The sequence below is a fragment of the Salvelinus fontinalis genome, chromosome 3, assembly GCF_029448725.1.
Source record: "Salvelinus fontinalis isolate EN_2023a chromosome 3, ASM2944872v1, whole genome shotgun sequence".
Lineage (NCBI taxonomy): Eukaryota > Metazoa > Chordata > Actinopteri > Salmoniformes > Salmonidae > Salvelinus > Salvelinus fontinalis.
The window spans coordinates 58,295,958-58,317,392 of NC_074667.1; the positions used below are offsets into that span (position 1 = coordinate 58,295,958).

The 21,435-nt window shown below is 41.0% G+C and overlaps 1 protein-coding gene across 1 annotated transcript; it reads left to right on the plus strand.

Moving 5' to 3' along the window:
• The first annotated feature begins 464 nt into the window (after positions 1–464).
• On the plus strand, positions 465–21,036 carry LOC129851190 (guanine nucleotide-binding protein G(I)/G(S)/G(T) subunit beta-1-like). Its single transcript, XM_055917560.1, has 11 exons — positions 465–873; positions 13,364–13,472; positions 13,673–13,711; positions 13,992–14,098; positions 14,549–14,612; positions 14,810–14,972; positions 15,120–15,186; positions 15,340–15,541; positions 15,852–16,068; positions 19,034–19,149; positions 19,277–21,036. The coding sequence occupies exons 2-10, from the start codon at positions 13,416–13,418 to the stop codon at positions 19,138–19,140; spliced, it is 1,023 nt and encodes a 340-aa protein (XP_055773535.1). The 5' UTR covers positions 465–873; positions 13,364–13,415; the 3' UTR covers positions 19,141–19,149; positions 19,277–21,036.
• The last annotated feature ends 399 nt before the right edge of the window (positions 21,037–21,435 follow it).

Here is a 21,435-nt window from a genome sequence, read left to right on the forward strand (position 1 = left end):
TTGGTGTCCTAATAAGTCCAGCATATGTCCAAGAGAAATGAGGAGTATGTGTATTTTTGTATAAAATATGGCTTATGTTGAAATGTAGTTATTACTAGTTTCCAGTCTCTATTACAATTTCTTACATTACCCCAAAACTCATTGTATTGGATTCATTTGGGCACACAGACAGACAGACAGGCACGCACAACTGTAGTGGGCTCTTGGGATAAACACGCAAACTGATGCAGTCAACTTAAGTTTAAAAAAATGACGCTGTCCTCAGAGTCATTATAGCTGTAGTAGAATACACTTTATGAAGTACTGTAAACCCATAATATACCTAGATTAATTAATTGGACAATTAATTAGATATTTTGCACTGATTATTGGCCTATATTGTTTTTTTTCTCTAAACGAATGCTCAATCTAATTTTGTGTTTATGCGAGCGTTGCTGCAGAGCGTGGGGTTTCCCATAGTTTATTGCAGGGTTACCGCGCCCATCTCGCCGTTTGATTGCCGGGTGAAGTAGTGACTGAGTAGTACCGAGAAAGAGTTTAGGGCGGCCAAAGGGGCAGTGGCTTCTAAATGAAATATACATCGGGAACAGACAGTAGTGAAAATTGATTATTGAGATTGTCAGTTTGCAGCAGGGATCTGTGTCCCGTCATCAGCAGGGAGTGGTGTGATTTTTTTTTACCCCCCCCGGTTGGTCCAGGTTGTTGAAAAAGCTTACTGGCCAGCCTGGTTACGTTTGGAAAGGGTTGCTCCTCTGAAAGCTAGCTAGTTTGTAAACTAGCTGTTCGTTGATGCGTGGATTGGAGGAATAACTACACCGTTACATTTTCCAGTCAATGCTAAATAAACACAAGCCAACGCCAACTGAGAAAAAGGTAGGACGGTCACGGTGCAATGTCGCACATTTGGAAAGCAATAAAATGATTGTGTAATTGTTGGCCGATTTGGTAACGTTGGATTAGCTAGTTTAGGTTACTGTCCGGGGTGGGGTAACGTTGGCATAGACAACTTTAGCTACTTTCCAGCTGCTGCAGACTAGTTCTAATGTTAGATAACTAACTCGGCTGGCTATATCGATCCTAATTTCAGCATGTATATTGAAATACTCGTATATATTGTCAACGTACCTACGGTAACTACCTAGCTATATTTCCTGCCTGGTTTTGCAGGGGACGGGTTGGACCTTGTCCAATTCATGAGAAGTGGACAGCTAACACTTTCTTGGACCAGTCATTAACCAACTAACGTTAGCTAGCTAATTTGGTTAGGTACCTAACTAGCCGAGGTAGACCGCTGCGTTTAGTTAGCTACAGCAATGTTGTCCAGCTAGCTTAATTTTTTCCATAAAAATATTAACCGTGCCTCAATACCCCTTTCATTTAAACTGCATTCAAAACAACCATATTTAACTTGTTTATTAAAAGCGGACTTGTTAGCTGGGTAGCTAACATCTTTGAGATGGACGACTGTGGCCTAAAATGCAAGTGATAACTAGCTAACGTTAGTTATCTGACTTGTCCATTGCTAGTCCTTTATCTTGGGCACTACTCATAATTGGATGTGTTTAAAATAAGTTGAGGCATTGTTAGATATGCCGTTTTGGTATGACCATTTTTGCCAATCTACAACCTAGATAGCTAACGTAGTTATAAATTCAGTTAACGTTAGCTAGTTAACTAGATGTCTGTTAAACACTAACGTTAGCTAGTTTGCTAACTAAAGTTAGCTGGATTGATGTTAAAAAGCACAAACGTTAGCTAACTGCTAGCTGGTAAATAAACAATTTGTACCATTTACATATCCCCCACTTTAACGGTAGCACAATTGCTTTACTTGGCTCTTGTGGTTTACATCAAATTAAACGGCTACTGATGGCTTTAACGACATGGCTACTTCTAGTTAAGTAGGTAATTAATTGGATTTTCTTCGCCAACACTAGCCAGCTAACTCCTTAGCTAGTTGCTGGAGTAATTTAGCACACGCCTAGCACGGGGGCGAAACGATAGGAATGCTGGATCAGTGTGTTATATTCCCTTTGGGTGGGTGGGTCTTTTCTGTTTGTCTGCCCCCTCTTTCTGATAACCCCCGACGTCCGTTGTCGGAGAGTGAAGTTGGGCTGCTGTCTAGTAGCTAGAATTGAGGTCACTGCTATTGAGCAGGGTTATGTGGTTAGAAATCGTTGAGACATACATTCTGATAATGGAAATTGAGATATAACTACATCTCGGCCTTTTCGCATGTTATATTAAATACTGGGATTGCACATTATTTTCACACGTGACATAGCATGAAAGTAAATCTATCTACGTGTCTAGTTAGCTTCGCTTCTTCAACCCTAGTAGCTAGGCCTATAAACAGCGGCCGAGAACAAGATGGCGTTTGCTGCCTCAGTCTCATGTTTCCATCGATGCAAGACATTAATTAGCATGCCATCGGTTGAGGCTTCTTAGGTGGTCAGTGTAACTGTTTTGGTAGTGGTAGCTACCATAACTTTTACATCATCTTTCAAGCCAGCTATTTAGTTTTTCTATGTAAATGACAGACATCTGGAAGAGATGAGCGGGGGAGTTCTTGCATTTGCAGCATTGTATCTACATTGAGCTTGAATTGTTCAAACAAATATTGTAGCCACATCTGAATCCCAACGGAGAGTGATTCATCAGTTTATTTCCAGGTGACATTCAAATTGGATGCAAATAGTGCTAATGGGATGCAAGCAAATTATTTGTACCACTATATTTGAGCACAACAACTTTTCCCGCTGCAGTCAAATTACATCAGGACAGGAGCGTTTCAAGCTTAATATCCAACCAGGTCTCAGCATTTTGTATCATTCTGTACGTAAATCAGAGACACTCATTTAATATATGTTATGTTTCGTACGGTATGTATAATTTGTTTATGTCCCTCACCCATTTCATATATGTTACAGTTAATATATGCTACGAATTTGCAAGAAGTAATAGGTGGCTAACGTTAGCTAGGCGTTAAGTTTAGAAGTTACGGGAAGGGTTAACTACGTAGTAGTCGCCAATGTCTTTAAGGCTACTTGTAAGCATGTTGTCGTAGAGACTAACCAGACATGCTTTTTTCAGAGTGGAAAACTGATTTCCGACTATGGTGTGAGCTCTTGCCAGCTGTTTTCCTGTTAGTGGGCATAGATTGGATTAAATATTTACTGTCTGTGGATTTGAGCTTTTAGGATTACCGGCTTGGTCAGTGATAGTGCTGGTTATGGTCTTTTCTATGATCCAGCTTTAGCCATATGACATTTGTTGCACTGATATTGCTCTCCGCTACACTTGTATGGCCATTGGTAGGGCTGTGGTGGTCATGACATTTTGTCAGCCAGGTATTGTCATGCAAAAGACTGCCGGTCTCATGGTAATTTTTCGTTAATTAACATAAATACGTTGAGCAAGCCACTATTGCGCGCCTTTGAAACATCTACACAAGTCTAATGAATCAGTTGAATTTACATAATAAACCAATGTATTTATTTTAGGCAGGTCTAAACAAACATGATGTGAAGAAAATGTATTTCAGAAGAGAATGAGTTGGTCTACAGTTTCTGGCAGTGTGCCATGCATAGGCTTGTTTATTTAGCAGACAAAATATTCTTAAGTCCTGTGCCATTATTTTATAGTAAGACTAATATAATTGAACTTGGATATTTTCCCATTCAGAAGCATATTGAGTGTAAAAGTGATCATTTTTAAACAGGTCCTACACGCTAGATTTAGAGTAATTTGACAACTTTAGTTGTGAATAATAAACATTTAGGATGCCTTGAATATCAAAAGATGTATGGGCTGCATGATGCAACTATTGGCTATTGATGATTTGAGAAAGTCTCAAAAAAAGCTTGCGCTCTGTTGCTGCAAACGCTGCTCTCTCGTCAAGTGATTATACTTTAACCCATCAAACTATTCTCAATTGAATCTTGTCTTTACTAATATTACTAGAATTGCACATGATCAAATGTGCAGGAACAGGGGCAGGAGAAGATGTCATCCGTATGTACTCGAATAGCGAATGTAGGACACTTTCTGCTGTTTTGTTTTTCACTCATGTTGGGTAGGCTATTCTGGTTATTTCATTCCACACATCAACCGCTGTTTGAGGAGCATGCAGGATCTCTCCGCAGCACAGGGGATATTTCTTCCAAACTCTGTACCGTGGGGTCTCCAACCCTGTTCCTGCAGCTACACAGTGCTTAATTTAGGAAACCAAGTGAAATCTGTTTGGGATCATTGATAGTAATACGTTTTCACAATGAAACATATTTCATTAAACTGTTGATAGCCCCTCTCTCTGCGTGCTTGAAAGGTATGCAGGGAGGAGATGGAAATGCACGGTGGCGAGATATTCCATATTCTGTACCTAAAGGTAATGTCAACCTATTAATTATGAAAAGATAAAAATGCCCTATTACCAGGCTATTTAAAACCAAATACAAAGTCACTAATTGTAGGCCAACTCGGAATTGGTTTAATTTATGCAAGACCAATTATGTACCAAAGTTTTAAAAATAAATACAATTCTGCCTGCATAATATGCTGTAGACTATGCTACACGCACAATCATTTTTAAATCTTTTTTCTATTTTTCAAGCTTGGGTTCGTTTGTGTGTATACATACATGCATGCATACATACATACATACATGCATGCATACATACATACATACATTAGGGATGCAAAATATATCGGTAAGCATATCGAAATCGGATGATATTAGCTAAAAATGTCAGCATCGGGTCTATGTATAACGCCGATGTCAAAGCTGACGTGCATACCTGTAACATAGGTAGATGACGTAATGATGCCACAAAATACAGAGTTACACGTGCAACACAGAATTCCTAACCTAGCCCACAAAGTCTACTGTGTGGATCTATCTGGAAGTTTCAAAGGAAGATAACAAAAAGGTCATATGCAACGTTTGTGCTGCTATTATTTCCAGAGGGGAGAAAGTGAAATCTTTCAAAACCACAAACCTAATTACTGATTTGATAATGCGTCATCCCCAGATGTTCAGTGACTACTTAGAACAAAACCAGAAAAAAACGAAGTGCGCACTTCCAACAACTAAACAAGTTCAAGGCGAGCAGTCATTTGAAATAGAATTTCAGCGAGACAACTCAAAGGCGAAATCCATTAACGCCAAGATAATGGAATTAATTGCCCTTGACAATCAACCATTCTCTGTCGTGGATGATGTTGGCTTTTGCCGACTGGTCGAGCCCTGGTGCACACTACCAAGTAAGTGCTTTTTTTCAGATGTTGCCCTACCAGAGTTACACAGTATTGTTGAAACACACATCCGTGAGCTACTTGCTATGGGCGTTACTGAGATTAGCTTCATGACTGACATTTGGACCAGCGATGTCAGACCCATGAGCATGCTGAGTCTTACAGCACAGTGGGTCAAATCAAATCAAGTTTATTTTATATAGCCCTTCGTACATCAGCTAATATCTCGAAGTGCTGTACAGAAACCCAGCCTAAAACACCAAACCGCAAGCAATGCAGGTGTAGAAGCACGGTGGCTAGGAAAAACTCCCTAGAAAGGCCAAAACCTAGGAAGAAACCCAGAGAGGAACCAGGCTATGAGGGGTGGCCAGTCCTCTTCTGGCTGTGCCGGGTGGAGATTATAAAAGAACATGGCCAAAATGTTCATAAGTGACAAGCATGGTCAAATAATAATCAGGAATAAATGTCAGTTGGCTTTTCATAGCCGATTGGGTCAACAAGGATTTCGTACTGAGGAAAGCCGTATTGCAAGCTCAAGAATGTGCTTGTTCTCATACCACTACAGCCATTTCAATGGCATTTGAGAACATGTTTGAAACTTGGAAAATCCCCAAGAACGTGTTAATGCACGTAACATGACAAAGGCTTTGGAAGAATGCGGAATCGCCAGCAACTGGCTGTGAATTAAGGTGTTTTGGCCCAACGCAGGATATCTGACACAGTGGAAACGGGTAGGAAGATAGTTGTTCATTTTAAACACTCGCAGCTAGCATACATCCGCCTGCAAGCAGTACAGGAGCAGCTTGGAGTGAAAATGAAAAGGCTTAAGATGTTTCCACCAGATGGAACAGTACTTTTTACATGGAGAGCCTGCTGGAACAAAAACGAGTGCTTGGCGTGTACGCAGCCGACTGAGTTACCTGCAACAATCAGTACAAACCAGTGGACTTTCATTGACATGAACACACTCCTAGCTCCATTCAAACAACTGACTCGCGAAATAAGCTCATCAACTGCGTCTGCTGCAGACGTGATACCCTCTCATGGCATTGAAACGCCTGCTCAACAAAACTGCCAACACAGGCCGTGGGGTTAAAACTTGCAAAAGTACTCTATTAGAGGCTGTGAACAAGTGATTCTGTGGCATTCTCTCTGAGCCTCTACTATGTCGCCACCATGCTCGATGCTAGGTACAAGGACCGCTGCTTCGATGGAGACACGAAACGGGGTTTGTGAAATGTTAGACACAGCTGGACAAGATGGAAATGGACACAGTGACAGTGCGCACCGAAGAAGAGGACCCACGACAGAAGAGGCCATGGACAGACAGAGCTGAAACTTCACTGCTTGACATGTATGATGAAATCCTGGTTGAGAAGAAACGACTAAACAAATGAACAACGAAACAGCACAGCAAGTAAGTGAATAGGTTTTGATTATGTTTTACTTGTAATGGGGACATATGTAGATGCCAACAAAATAATAACTTTTTGGTCAGTGTGTGTCTCCATTAGAGAGACGCTTTGTATTGTCATTTTCTGTTACTACATCGGCCAACATTAGCCAATGTTGATCTATTCCTAATGATCCTTTGGAATGCAAGAATAATGCAATATGTTGTATTCAGAATCTTGGTGCTCCCTGTACTAGTATGGACAGTGAGTGCCTTTTCAGTGCATCTTCACACATTGTAGACGAAAAAGTAATTACTCTTGTGACAAAGCCGAGCAGGTCTTATTTGAAGAAAAACCTCCACCAACTGTTAAAATTGTAAATGGGCAGTCATATTGTAACACAGCCATTTCGTCACTGAAAAAAAAATTGACTAATACCAATGGCTTTTCTGTTTATTCTTGGATGGTATAGGTCAAGATTTTAATTACATTTGAAACAAATTTATTTCTTAAATGAAAGATGAGATGTGTTGTAAATTTGCTCGCATTTTACTAGTCAAGTAAGTTGAGCACATTTTAAAAGTAAGTTATGCAGTTTGACAGCCTAGAGACAGTCATTGTTTTCAAGCAGTTAAAGCTAAAATGATTAACTGCATTTTAGTTTCAACCAATATTTATTTCAAAGCATTTTTAAGTTTCTCCATACAGTCAAGATTGGATAGTAAGAAGGAACACTGACAACTTCACCACCTTTGTAATGCGGGGCAGCTAAAATATTTCTGTGAATATCTGTTGTGTGAAAGTACATTCGTGGGTTTGTAATTTTTCTAATTTAAAAGTTATTAAACAATCTGTTCCTAACTGAACAAATGAACATGGCACTTTGTTTCAACTGTTTAACTGTACTAGAATGCTTAATATATTTTCATTAGTGTTACCAGCCTCAGAAATTGCAACCCAAATAAATCTCAACATCAACTGTTCAGAGGAGAATGCGTGAATCAGGCCTTCACGGTCAAATTGCTGCAAAGAAACCACTACTAAAAGACACCAGTAAGAAGAAGAGACTTGCTTGGGCCAAGAAATACGACCAATGCACATTAAACCGGTGGAAATCTGTCCTTTTGGTCTGAGTCCAAATTGAGATTTTTGGTTCCAACCGCGGTCTTTGTGAGACGCAAAGTAGGTGAACGGATGCTCTCCGCATGTGTGGTTCCCACCGTGAAGATAGGAGGTGGTGTGGGGGTGTTTTGCTTGTGACACTGATTTATTTAGGGTTCTAGGCACACTTAACCAGCATGGCTACCACAGCATTCTGCAGCGACACGCCATCCCATCTGGATTGCACTTGAGACTGTCATTTGGTTTTCAACAGGACACTGAGACAAAACACATCTCCGGGCTGTGTAAGGGCTATTTGACCAAGAAGGAGAGTGATGGAGTGCTGCATCAGATGACCTGGCCTCCACAATCACCTGACCTCAACCCAATTGAGATGGTTTGGGATGAGTTGGACCGCAGAGTGAAGGAAAAGCAGCCAAGAAGTGCTCTGCGTATGTGGGAACTCCTTCAATACTGTTGAAGAGAATGCTGGTTGAGAGAATGCCAAGAGTGTGCAAAGCTGTCATCAAGGCAAAGGGTGGCTTTGGCAAAGTGTTTAACACATAAAATATATTGATGTGTTAAACACTTTTTGGTTGCTACATGATTCCATGTGTTTTTTCATAGTTTTGATGTCTTAACTCTTATTCTACGATGTAGAAAATACTAAAAATAAAGAAACCCTTGAATGAGTAGGTGTCCAAACTTTTGACTGGTACTAATATATATATATGGGTGTGAATTATTCATCACCTTAGAGAGCACTGTCCATTTCTTTGCGTAAACTGTGAAACAACATCCACAACAACCATGTTTTCCACTCAGTTTCAACCGGTTGTTGAAATTCTTTCTTCAAATTGATCAGTGAGGTGAGTTTTTTTTTTAAAGCGCATACTGTTTTGATAAGGTATGTAATTTTTGTGCATGAGGAGATTACCGTGACTCAATGGTCACTTAGAATTTCACTCATGACTGCCGGTGTGTCGATAATACAGTCACCGCAACAGCCCTAGCCATTAGTAGAGTATACATGATCCCAATTTTAGCTTCAAGACGCCGGCAATTTGGAAAACCAAACCATATCGTGTGCTGTAGTTTAAAAACTCGATGGATGGTGCTTAAACAATGACTTTATATCTGAATTCTGCCATCTTTATGCACGTTTGCCATTTCTTCCAATTTTTTTTTGTTGGAAAAGGCAATAGAAACATCTGAAATATGGAAAATGTATCAATGTAAAACTAAAATAACCCTGAACACTACTGAGAGAGATCCTGCTCTGAAAGGTGAATTTGTATGCCTGCGTGGAAACAAAAACATTATGAAAACATTTATGTTGAGCAGCAGACTCCGGCTGCCCTCAAGAGACCTCAGAGCAGTCAGTAAGCCACACCTCCAGGCTATTTGCCACCACTCCCTGTTTATCATGCAGTCAGCTGATTCCGATCAGGCGCTTGGAGAAATGAGGGGCAGAGGAACTTCTTACAGTAAGGGATTATGGACAGACTCTGAGAGCATCTAGTTCACCCACATTGCAGAATTTGTTCTTTGTTTTCTTACCCTGAGGTCGTGTAGGGATGAACTGTGACTGAGTCCTATGTTTAGGTTTGAGCATCTTCTGAATTGTGCCTACATTGACTCCAAGTAACTTATAACCAAGACTCAACATCAAACTCAATGAATTAGGTGTTTGAACAAATGCCAGTGCAGAATTTTTAGTTTAATTACATATTATCCTCTCCATGATTAACGTTGTCATTCTACGTCCCACATTCTGATGCCACAGTAATTAGTGTGTTATACTGAAGTCTAGTCCTAGTGTCTCCCTCCTGATTTTGTTACTCACTTTTCTCATGCTATAAGGTTAATTCAACAATTTTTTTCCCTCTGTCTTAAGGATGGATGTGGATGGGAAGTAGTCATGGTATTAACAGTGATATTTTTATCAGAGGACCTTGAGTGTGAGTTGCTCAGTTTAGAGAAGATCCTCAGTCTAGCACTCAAACACTTTGACTGTACAGAGTGAAATACGTGAAGTAAGGTGATGGGGTTAGCTAGGAAGAAGAACTGGTGCTAAAACCGAAGGTTTTAATTATAATCCTTATGTTTCATTCATATCCAAATGTGCTAATCCAGTCTTCTGCGAATGTGAGGTCAAGGCTGTTTCCTGTATTACTGGTACCTTTCACAATGGTGGTGTGTGGATAATCTCTCATTTTCACAATAGAATGTTATCCTAGCAGTTAAGAGCGTAAGCCCAGTAATCGAAAGGTCTCTGGTTAGAATCCCCGAGCCAACTATGTAAAAAAAAATCTCTCCCCTTGAGCAAGGCACTTAAGCCTAATTGCTCTGGATAAGAGCGTCTGTTAAATAAATCAAATGTGTTTTGAAAATGACCTGTTTTCTCTGACCATGTTCGGTATTATTTGACTAATAGGAAGATCGGTGCTTTAGGCTGCTGTTTGGGCTAAATTATGTGTTTAGGTTGCCCGGACAAGTGTGATCAGATCTGCCTGTATCGCTATAAATGGTTTATTGATCACTTAGCACTGTTGGCTGATCTAGTGAGCATCAACCAGTGGATTGGGGTCAGCAGGATGGCTGTTTTTCTGATCATCTGGCCAGTCATGTCAACAGGATTTGTTAGGAGAGGCTAAATTAAGTGTGTCTCGGGATTATGACATTGAGGTGAGAAGATAGGACTGTGAGTCAGTAGCAGAGTTGTGTGAGGGCAGGAGAGGCGCTCTAATGTAGGATATGAGTGTATGGGCCTGCTCTACTGGCCAAGCCAACAGAAGTACTGTTCTGTAGGCTATGAGAGGGTGGGCCTGCACTAGCCAAAGCAACGGTGTCACAGCCTTCTCCCCCTGACGCAATTTTTTTCGTTTAATGACTGCACAGCGTTTCTCTGTGGAAGGAAAGTAGTTACTAGTTCCGAAAATCCGTTTTCTGGTTGAGAGAGTTCTTTGAACAGGACAATGTCCATCTATGCAAACGTGTCATTAGCCTATTTCTTTACTAAAGACTTGCACCTTGATCAGACCGACAGCGTCATTGCATGTTGGTACATTAGAAGTACATTCATTTCCAATGGAATTCTGCATTTGCCTTGCAGCATTGCGTTGCAGTGTGTTTTGTGTGGTGCATACATTGGATTTATCCAACGCATGCGTCAAATTGTATGTGTAAATTTGACAGAAATGGTAGAAAAGGGTGAATGTTTTGTTGCACAAATTTCCACTTAAATGTTGGATTACATACAGTGCATTCGGAACGTAATCAATAGTATTTTTAAATGGTATTTTTCCCCACAGTACCTCATAATGACAAAGCAGAAACCGGTTATACATTTTTACAAATGTATTAAAAATATAAACTTTACATTTTACATAAGTATTCAGACCATTTACTTTGTGCCTCGAGTCTTTACAGCCTACAAACTTGGCATACCTGTATTTGGGTTGTTTCTCCTATTCTTCTCTACAGATCCTCTCAAGCTCAGTCAGGTTGTTTGGGGAGTGTCTCTGCACAGGTTTTTTCAGGTCTCTCCAGAGATGTTCGTTCGGATTCAAGTCCGGGCTCTGGCTGGGCCACTCAAGGACATTCAGAGACTTGTCCCGAAGCCATTCCTGCGTTGTCTTGGCTGTCTGCTTAGGGTCGTTGTGCTGTTGGAAGGTGAACCTTCGCCCCAGTCTGAGGTTCTGAGCGCTCTGGAGCAGGTTTTTATCAAGGATCTCGCTATACTTTGCTCTGTTAATCTTTCCCTCAATCCTGACTAGTCTCCCAGTCCCTACTGCTGAAAAACACTCCCACAGCATGATGCTGCCAACACCATGCTTCACCGTAGGGATGGTATTGGCCAGGTGATGAGCGGTGCCTGGTTTCCTCCAGACGTGACACTTGGCATTCAGGCCAAAAAGTTAAATCTTGGTTTCATCAGACCAGGGAATCTTGTTTCTCATGGTCTGAGAGTCCTTTAAGTTCCTTTTGGCAAACTCCAAGCGGGCTGTCGTGCATCTTATGTAGGAGTGGCTTCCGTCTGGCCACTCTACCATAAAGGCCTGATTGGTGGAGTGCTGCAGAGATGGTTGTCCTTCTGGAAGGTTCTCCCATCTCCACAGAGGAGCTTTGTCTGAGTGACCATCGGGTTCTTGATCACCTCCTTGACCAAGGCCCTTCTCCCCTGTTTGGCTGGGCAGCCAGCTCCAGGAAGAGTCTTGGTGGTTCCAAACTTCATCCATTTAAGAATGATGGAAGCCACTGTGTTCTGGAGGACCTTCAATGCTGCAGATATTTTCGGTACCCTTCCCCAGGTTGGTGCCTCGACACAATCCTTCCTTGCAGCTCTATGGACAATCCCTTCGACCTCATGGCTTGGTTTTTTCTCTGTGCCTTTCCCAATCATGTCCAATCAATTGAATTTATCACAGGTGGACTCCAATCTAGTTTTAGAAACGTCTCAAGAATGATAAATGAGAACAGGCTGCATCTGAGCTCAAATTCAATTCTCCTATCAAAGGATCTGAATACCTATGTAAAATACTTTATTTCTTTTGGTTTTTATTTTTTATAAATTTGCAAACATTTCAAAACCATTTCAAAACCCCTGGGTGGGGTATTGTGTGAGAGTAGATTGAGAATTGTTTTATTTAATCCATTATAGAATAAGGCTGTAATGTGGAAAAAGTCAAGGAGTCTAAATACTTTCCGAATGCACTGTACACAATGAGAAGTTTGACTGCAGAATCTATTACGCTGTATTGATGTAATGGCGCTGTCGTTCTGATCAAGGTGTTAGGCCTATCCTTGAATGACAGGTGATTTTTATGTATCGTATGTTTTGTTTTCTGGAACAAACAGCCTTTAGTAACAGAACATCTAGCTTTGTTTGTCTAAATTATGCCATTTCAATGCTTTCACAGCTCAACGAGGGGAAAACATGATCAGTTGGTTACATAATGTGTATGAGTGACAAGCAATCTAGCAACAGATTTTCATGGGTTTCCATCGCATTTTCAATTCTACTGATGGTTTTGGGGAAAATGTAAATTGCGTTATATTGAGAATGTGCCCACTCTGGTCTTGGCACGTGTGCTTTAGCTGGCAGGTACAGTGCGGGTAGGATAGCCTACATGATGAGATTATGGACAAAATAGATACCTTTTTCAAAAGGCCGCCAAGCATTGATCATGTCTCCAGAATAAGACCCTCGATATTTATTGGAAAGGAACATCATATACCGCATTCACTTTCAGCACCCTGTGAAGTTCATAATTTATTTAATCTGTAGCCTAATAAAACTGCATTCTTTCCTGAGTCGTAGTGGGAGGACCATACCGTAGTGGGGCATAACTCCCAAGTTTACTTCGATTTGATGGTTATTATATCAATATTTGTGCATAAAGGCATTTCATCGCCATTTCTCATAATTCATTTTATCGACAATTAAGGATCCCGCCTTGACTACCTTAATTTTGTATTGTCGACATTTGGAGTGTTTACCAACATTTGCTCCAGGCCTGTCGTAATTTAATATTTTTGCCAACGTACTTTGTTCGCATTAAAAGGTTGGCTGGAAACCTGATTACTGAGGCTCTTCTTTCTTCCTCTTTCAGATTAACGACTGTCCCAGCAGCTGGAGCGAGACAGACCTACTAGCAGGGCAAAATGAGTGAACTGGACCAGTTACGCCAGGAGGCTGAGCAGCTCAAAAACCAGATCAGAGTGAGTGTTTATCCCTCCATCTACCATCAATGGGCAGGAGCAATTGTTTAAAACCTAGAGAAATTGCGTATTTCAGAAATAATTGAATTGTCTCTGCGCTCATAATCAAGTCTCAACAGTGTCATAAAGCTACATAATCTTCTGACAGTGTTTGGTTGTTAAATTTGTGTGATGGTTTAATTGTCATCTTACTTTTGCAGGATGCCAGGAAAGCATGCGCCGATGCCACGCTATCACAGGTAAAAGTTCAGTTTTGTTTTTGCGTCTTGTACTTTCGATTTTGTACAGCAGCTTCAAACAGAGGAAAATACAATATTTTTGGTTATGGAAAATATATTTAACAGCGGTTTATATGGTGCAATGATGCTTGTTTTGTCATAAACTGAAATTAGGCAAACTTACAATTTTAACAACCATAAAATTGCAGAGTGATTTCTGCATAGTACATCTTTAACTAGGGATATGCAAAACATTCAATGCAATCTGCTATTGATGGCTTTATGTAACTGTGTTTTGCAGATCACAGCCAATATTGATCCTGTTGGCCGTATTCAGATGCGCACAAGAAGAACACTGAGGGGGCATTTGGCTAAGATCTATGCCATGCATTGGGGCACTGATTCCAGGTAAACCCAAGTGTAATTTTTATAGTGTCTTTCACAAGCTAGGAGGGTCATTTCCATTTGGTCTATACTACAAAACAAAAAAAAACTTGCTTGCTTTTTGGAGTTTTTGCAATGACAAATAGTTGAATGATTCCAGTTGTCAAATTTAAAAGTTGGCATGGTATATAATTGTATCACCCTTGGCATGAATTGGTTATTATATGATTCCACATGATATAGTGGGAAATGTAAGTAGGTGTTATGACTAAGCATGCGTTGTTGCTAGATTGTCATTGCTTAGATTTGGCCCCAAGTTACAAGGCAAGGCAGTCTTAATAAATTACTTTTAGTTTGCTTTTCTATTCCATATTGAGTTTTAGCTAGTAATAGTTTGATTTTTTAAAAATTGGTTACAATTTCTTAAACGGGAACTGTAATTCCATGACCTTATGTTTCTGCTCTTTCTCACAGGCTCTTGGTCAGTGCTTCCCAAGATGGTAAACTCATCATTTGGGACAGCTATACCACTAACAAGGTCAGACTTCAGTAGCTCAACTTCCGTAGCTCTGTTTAGAGAATGACTACAACGTTTCCATTGCAATTATAGGCATTGCGTTCTGTCCCTTCAAACATTCTACTTTAGTTTTTTTATTCACCTACACATCTGTAATAAGAGATCATTACTTCAGGTGTGCAAAGGTTTCATGTTTTTTATCCACCAACTCCTTGCAGGTCCATGCCATTCCCCTGCGTTCTTCCTGGGTCATGACCTGCTCATATGCACCTTCAGGAAACTACGTGGCCTGTGGAGGTCTGGACAACATCTGCTCTATTTACAACCTGAAGACACGTGAGGGGAATGTACGTGTGAGCCGGGAGCTCGCTGGACACACGGGTAGAGAGACTACGTTTTCTGTTTGGCATGTTTTATTTGTTTTCTTATGAAATCTTTCACATTTTCTGCTACTTAAAACACACTATGGGAACATTTCTGGGTTTCAGATTTATTTTTAGTAATGCACAAATTAAATCTAATTTCCAGGTTATCTGTCCTGCTGTCGCTTCGTTGATGACAACCAGATTATTACAAGCTCTGGAGACACCACCTGGTAAGTAAAGGAATTACTCAGTGTCCTGTAAGGATGCTGCTCAGTCTATTTCCAATACTACAACATTGTTCATTTTCCTAAAATGTATTAAATGTGAATTGAATTTGTATAGAAACTCATGCCTCTTGTTTTAACCAGATGTTGTTTTTACAGTGCCCTTTGGGATATTGAGACTGGCCAGCAGACAACCACATTTGCTGGTCACAGTGGTGACGTCATGAGCCTCTCATTGGCTCCTGACACTAGGCTATTTGTATCAGGTGCTTGTGATGCCTCGGCCAAACTCTGGGACGTCAGAGAGGGCATGTGCAGACAGACCTTCACTGGGCATGAGTCTGACATCAATGCCATATGTGTAAGGGCATATTTAAAGATATCTATGCACACGTATTGCCTATTAGGGCATTTTACATTGATCAATCTTTATTTTAGGTTAAGCAATTTGTACGTTTTAAGAACAGTATTTAAAAGTACAAGAAACCCAGAGGATGACCAATCAAACTGTAAAAACACTTATTTCCAATGTGGTCCTCAAATCATGAAATATAATCTCAATTTACACAATTCAGTTTGATTGAAAAAAAAAATGTTTTTGAGATACAAATTTTAATTAAAATATCGTCAGTTATTTGCTCAGTAATTGCTGTATAATCTGTGCTTTACAGTTCTTCCCCAATGGCAATGCCTTTTGTACGGGCTCTGACGACGCCACCTGCAGACTCTTCGATCTTCGTGCCGACCAGGAGCTGATGTGCTACTCGCATGACAACATCATTTGTGGCATCACCTCTGTTGCTTTCTCCAAGAGTGGCCGTCTCCTCCTAGCTGGATATGACGACTTCAACTGCAACGTGTGGGACACACTGAAGGCTGACCGTGCTGGTGAGTCATTGATAACACCCCAGAGACGTCTCGTCACACGGTATACCAAAACTTCTGTACTTTTTCGATACTACAACATGAAAACGGTTCGGTATTATACGTTTTTATATAATTGGTTCTTAATGTCACGTACTGCATCAGCCAATGCCCCCTTTATAGCATGAGCCTCTTGCCTGGTCCAGTCAAGCTGGCCATACATTACACGATTTTAAACCGCAATAAAAAAAAATCTCCCCAATTTTGTTGTATCCAATTGGTAGTTAGTCTGGTCTCATCACTGCAACACCCATACGGACTTGGGAGAGGCGACGGTTGAGAGCTGTGCATCCTCCGAAACCCAACCAAGCCGCACTACTTCTTGACACAATGCCCACTTAACCCAGAAGCCAGACGCACCAATGTGTCGGAGGAAACACCGTACACTTGGCGACTGTGTCAGCGTGCACTAAGTCTGGCCTGCCACAGGAGTCGCTAGCGCGCGATGGGACAAGGACATCCCTGCCGGCCAAAACCTCCCCTAACCTGGACGACACTGGGCCAATTGTGTGCTGCCCCATGGGTCTCCCGGTCGCGGTCGGCTGCGACAGCCTGGACTCGAACCCAGAATCTCCAGTGGCACAGCTAGCACTGCAATGCAGTGCCTTAAACCACTGCGCCACTCTGGAAGCTTAAACTGCGATTTTGCAACGATTTCGTATCTATGCCGAATTTCTGGAATCCCAGGTCATTTGTGTGCTCCGCTCAAGATGTTGTAGGTCGCATAATGTGAGCGGGTGAAAAGTGTGATTTATAAGTCTTGCACTCCTGAGCGGCATCTTCTGTCCCGGGTTTTATTTTTCTGACATGCCAGAATTTGGACTTGTGCAACTCGTTCTCTGTTGCTCGGCTCATTCTTGGCTACAGCCACAGCGTAGGGGGGTAAATGCCACGGCGCCACAACATATATAGAATTCACAGGGCGGGTCAAGATAAGTCTTAATGTGAGCACACCGGTAGCAGACGACAGGATGAAAAGATTATCCAGATAATTTGCATAAATGAGTTGTTCCACGATGTCAATATTTTTGTTGTCTAACGTATGCCTAGCTTTACTTAGTGCTAGCTAGCCTGTCCTGAGGAACCACTCCACTGTCTGGTAGGCTGGGCTGCATCATGTCAGCTCCCCACTCATGCTGCACTGGGAGTCTGGGCTGCATCATGTTAGCTCCCGACTCATGCTGTACTGGGAGTCTGGGCTGCATCATGTCAGCTCCCCACTCATGCGGCACTGGGTGTCTGGGCTGCATCATGTTAGCTCCCCACTCATGCTGCACTGGGTGTCTGGGCTGCATCATGTTAGCTCCCCACTCATGCTGCACTGGGTGTCTGGGCTGCATCATGTTAGCTCCCCACTCATGCTGCACTGGGAGTCTGGGCTGCATCATGTTAGCTCCCCACTCATGCTGCACTGGGAGTCTGGGCTGCATCATGTTAGCTCCCCACTCATGCTGCACTGGGAGTCTGGGCTGCATCATGTTAGCTCCCGACTCATGCTGCACTGGGAGTCTGGGCTGCATCATGTCAGCTCCCCACTCATGCTGCACTGGGAGTCTGGGCTGCATCATGTCAGCTCCCCACTCATGCTGCACTGGGTGTCTGGGCTGCATCATGTTAGCTCCCCACTCATGCTGCACTGGGTGTCTGGGCTGCATCATGTTAGCTCCCCACTCATGCTGCACTGGGTGTCTGGGCTGCATCATGTTAGCTCCCCACTCATGCTGCACTGGGAGTCTGGGCTGCATCATGTTAGCTCCCCACTCATGCTGCACTGGGAGTCTGGGCTGCATCATGTCAGCTCCCCACTCATGCTGCACTGGGTGTCTGGGCTGCATCATGTCAGCTCCCCACTCATGCTGCACTGGGAGTCTGGGCTGCATCACGTCAGCTCCACACTCATGCTGCACAGAAGTTAACACACTTAAATAATGCAACACAGCATGTAGAAAGCTTTTCATTTTTAATTGAGTTGTAGACATTTTTACAAATCTAATTCCAATTTGACATTGAGGTGTAGGATGAGACATTGACATTGTCACTGGCCTACACCTCAATCTCAATTTAGTCCATTTTAAATTCAGGTTGTAACACAACATTTGGAAAAAGTCAAGGGGTGTGAATATTTTCTGAAGGCACTAATACTCAAATGGAAGGGAATCAGATTGTCACTCCCTGAAATCAGCCAAAACAAGCTTAACTCAATGCACGTACACACTCCTATTGAAAATGCATTCACCAGTATTGTGAATACGTCCAGGCTACATCTTGATTTACCAAGTTTATCAATAGAGATTTACCATTCAAATAAATGACTACCATTATGTAGTTACTGGTAAAAACAAAGTCAAATTGATTGATACATTCATTAATGCATACGTGGCTGTCCCTGAAAAATGTTGACAAACAAAATGTCTAATTGAATATTGAACTCAAGACACCTTCTCTTTAGTATAGTGGTGTGTGTCCCTGCTTGTCATGCGGGAGACCGGGGTTCAATTCCCCAACGGGGAGGAAGGAATAGGCCATCATTGTAAATAAGAATTTGTTCTTAACTGACTTGCCTAGTTAAATAAATATGCCCAATTGAACAGAGCAGTAGCTGCGTTTGTCTCCAAGTGCCATCCTGTGACTTTGGCTAATGTGCCTTTTTTTGTTGTCTTGGTATTGAGTATTGTGATACTAAACCTGGAAGCTATCGGTATTAAAGTCAAAATTCTGGTATCGTGACAACACTATTGCACACCAAGCATGTTTCTAAGTTTTAAATTGTACACGTATTAGTCAAATGCAACCTGTCCTGGAAATGTGAAATTCAAAATAACTCCCAACAAATGTTTCAAGCTAATTTTAACTAATTTATAATGTCAGCAAAATGAAATTGCATCATTCCCAGCACAGTCCTGAGACTAATATTATGGTTCTGTTTTAGGTGTGTTGGCTGGACATGACAACCGTGTTAGCTGCCTGGGAGTCACCGACGATGGCATGGCAGTTGCAACAGGATCCTGGGACAGTTTTCTCAAGATTTGGAATTGAAACCTGAAGGTGCTTTGCCCTTTTTGTATTGCTGTAAAGCTATGCCTTTTAGCTACTTCTGGAACAACAGCTGTATACAGTGTGTTCATTGTTCAGTATAAGTGAACCCCGACTCATTCTTACTTTTCTTCTTCAGATGTCATTTTGAACTCCAAAGTTGACTGGAAGACCATTACAACAACTTGAGAATGTTAAATTTCATAGCATCTTCTTCAACACTGTTTTAAACTGACTTGGACACCACAAACTAAGGGAAACCAATGCCTTTCCTACACAAGAAGAGCACAATTGTTTGTCACCTAGTTAAAAAGAAGATTTCCTGTGGTATCAAATCAAAAACTTGTGCATTCCTTCTTGGACCCTTTTATTTTACCTTGAATGAGAAAACACTATCATCCCATGCAAATGTATGTCTTGAAAGCAAATGTTTGAGCATAATTGTACAAATTATTTTACTTTCTTTTTTTAAAGAATTCTATTCTCTGGTTTTAGTTTCATTCAGTTGCTTTCGTTTGTCAGGTTTTCTTTTAAAATAAAGCTTGTCATATTAATCCAATTTAATCATGTAAGAAAGATGAGACAAAATAAAACATGCAGAAAGCATGAAAGTAAAATATTCACCAGATTACAGGAGCTGCGTTCAGAAAACGTCAATGATGTATTTATATGCTAGCTATTTTTGTTTCATCACAGCTTTTTTTGCACAAAAATAAAATGTGCTTGAACTAATACTGTGTTAACTAAGCAAATGCTGTAAATTGTGATGAATGCTAATTTCAATACAAAAGTAGTTCATGAGTAACTTAATTTCAGTTAACCCCTTAACTCTGTTTTATTTGGGTGGGGTAGGGAATAGGGTTTTAGGGTGGGTTTTGTGATTGCTGGGGCTGGATTTAGTTGAATGGATGGGGATTATTATTTTTTTTTTTAAAGTGTCCACTTAGTGAAAGACCGCCTGACTAACAGACACCTTTCCTGTGCTTGAAACGGCAGTTGCTATTCTGTGAATGAAATGTACAAATCAATGTCTGAAAATAATTATCTGAAATTTTACAGTTTGTTTTGTCTGCCATGGGTTAATTTAAGCGTGCATGCTGTAGAATTGCTTTCCACGATGCAAAGATCCAAGTCCATCTGTCTTGTTCATAAGGTGTAACCTGTTAACTATTTTATTTTGGCTACACACTGCATATGTACTTACACTGGCAAAGCTATGCACCAGAGTAATTGAAAGTGAAGAATGGAATTCATATTGACTGCAGACTCCATGTGAAATATCGTACCAGTTCTAATGCCATTTTTTAAAATAATTCATAGTAGAATGATTGTGTGAACCTTGTTTTTGATTAACCTCCTTTAAATGTTCACACCCAATGGAACAAACATGTTCTTCGATGTATGCCCATACTTAAACATTTTGTCATTTGTTTTCTTGGTCTTAAGTCATAACATCTGAATGGCAGAAATAAAAATTCTCCACTGTACAGAAGCACTTTCTTTAATAGTTGACATTTTTCACTTTCTGTGATGTATAATACATGTGATGTATTTGTGTGTGGCCACAAGTAAAAATGAATTGCAATTCAATTGAGATGGATTTCCTTTTCTCCTTCCATTGATAAGATGGAGCTCTGCACCCTTTTCACATTTTTGTATTTTATTTCAATCTTTTGTCCTGCGTTTACACAGGCAGCCCAATTCTGATCTTTTGCCCAATTATTGACACGTGTTGATCTGATTGGTCAAAAATCCAAATGGGGAAAAAATAACAGAATTGGGCTGCCTGTGTAAACAGCCTTGGTGTTCCACAGTGAGCTGGATCAAGATACTGTACTAAAATGTACTGTTATTGAAAATGTAATAAAAAGCCGTTTGAGATGTCTTGTTCTTAACCTATTCTCATGCCACTTGTCAAATGTTTTCTAGCTCATATGTAGATTAACTATATTGCCTGTGCAAATAATGAAAGGAACCCACACCAAACATTCACATTCCAACAATGCAAAGTAAAAGCGCAATCGACTACTAAAAATGTTTGTACGTGACCCTAATGGTTGGTTGTTTTTGTGTTGGCGAACTGAGGGGTTTTAATTAATAGTTGCCTCCTGTGTTTGTTTTGGATTCATGTTACGCGACCCCAGCCGTTTAAGCCCATTATAAATATCTCTTGGGGTTGTGGCTTGCGCATTGTGGTCGGGCAATCTTGGTTCTAATTCATGTTGGTGCAATGCTCCCGCTGTTCGCTACAATGCATTGGGGTGTCAGAAGTGGGACGTCCAGGGGTGTCTTGTAGAC

Excerpts from the sequence above, each read along its gene's own strand:
- LOC129851190 (XM_055917560.1), top strand. The coding sequence starts at position 13,416 with ATGAGTGAACTGGACCAGTTACGCCAGGAGGCTGAGCAGCTCAAAAAC. Across the intron at positions 14,099-14,548 it reads CATTGGGGCACTGATTCCAG|GCTCTTGGTCAGTGCTTCCC; the intron begins GTAAACCCAAGT and ends TCTTTCTCACAG. Across the intron at positions 16,069-19,033 it reads ACTGAAGGCTGACCGTGCTG|GTGTGTTGGCTGGACATGAC; the intron begins GTGAGTCATTGA and ends GTTCTGTTTTAG.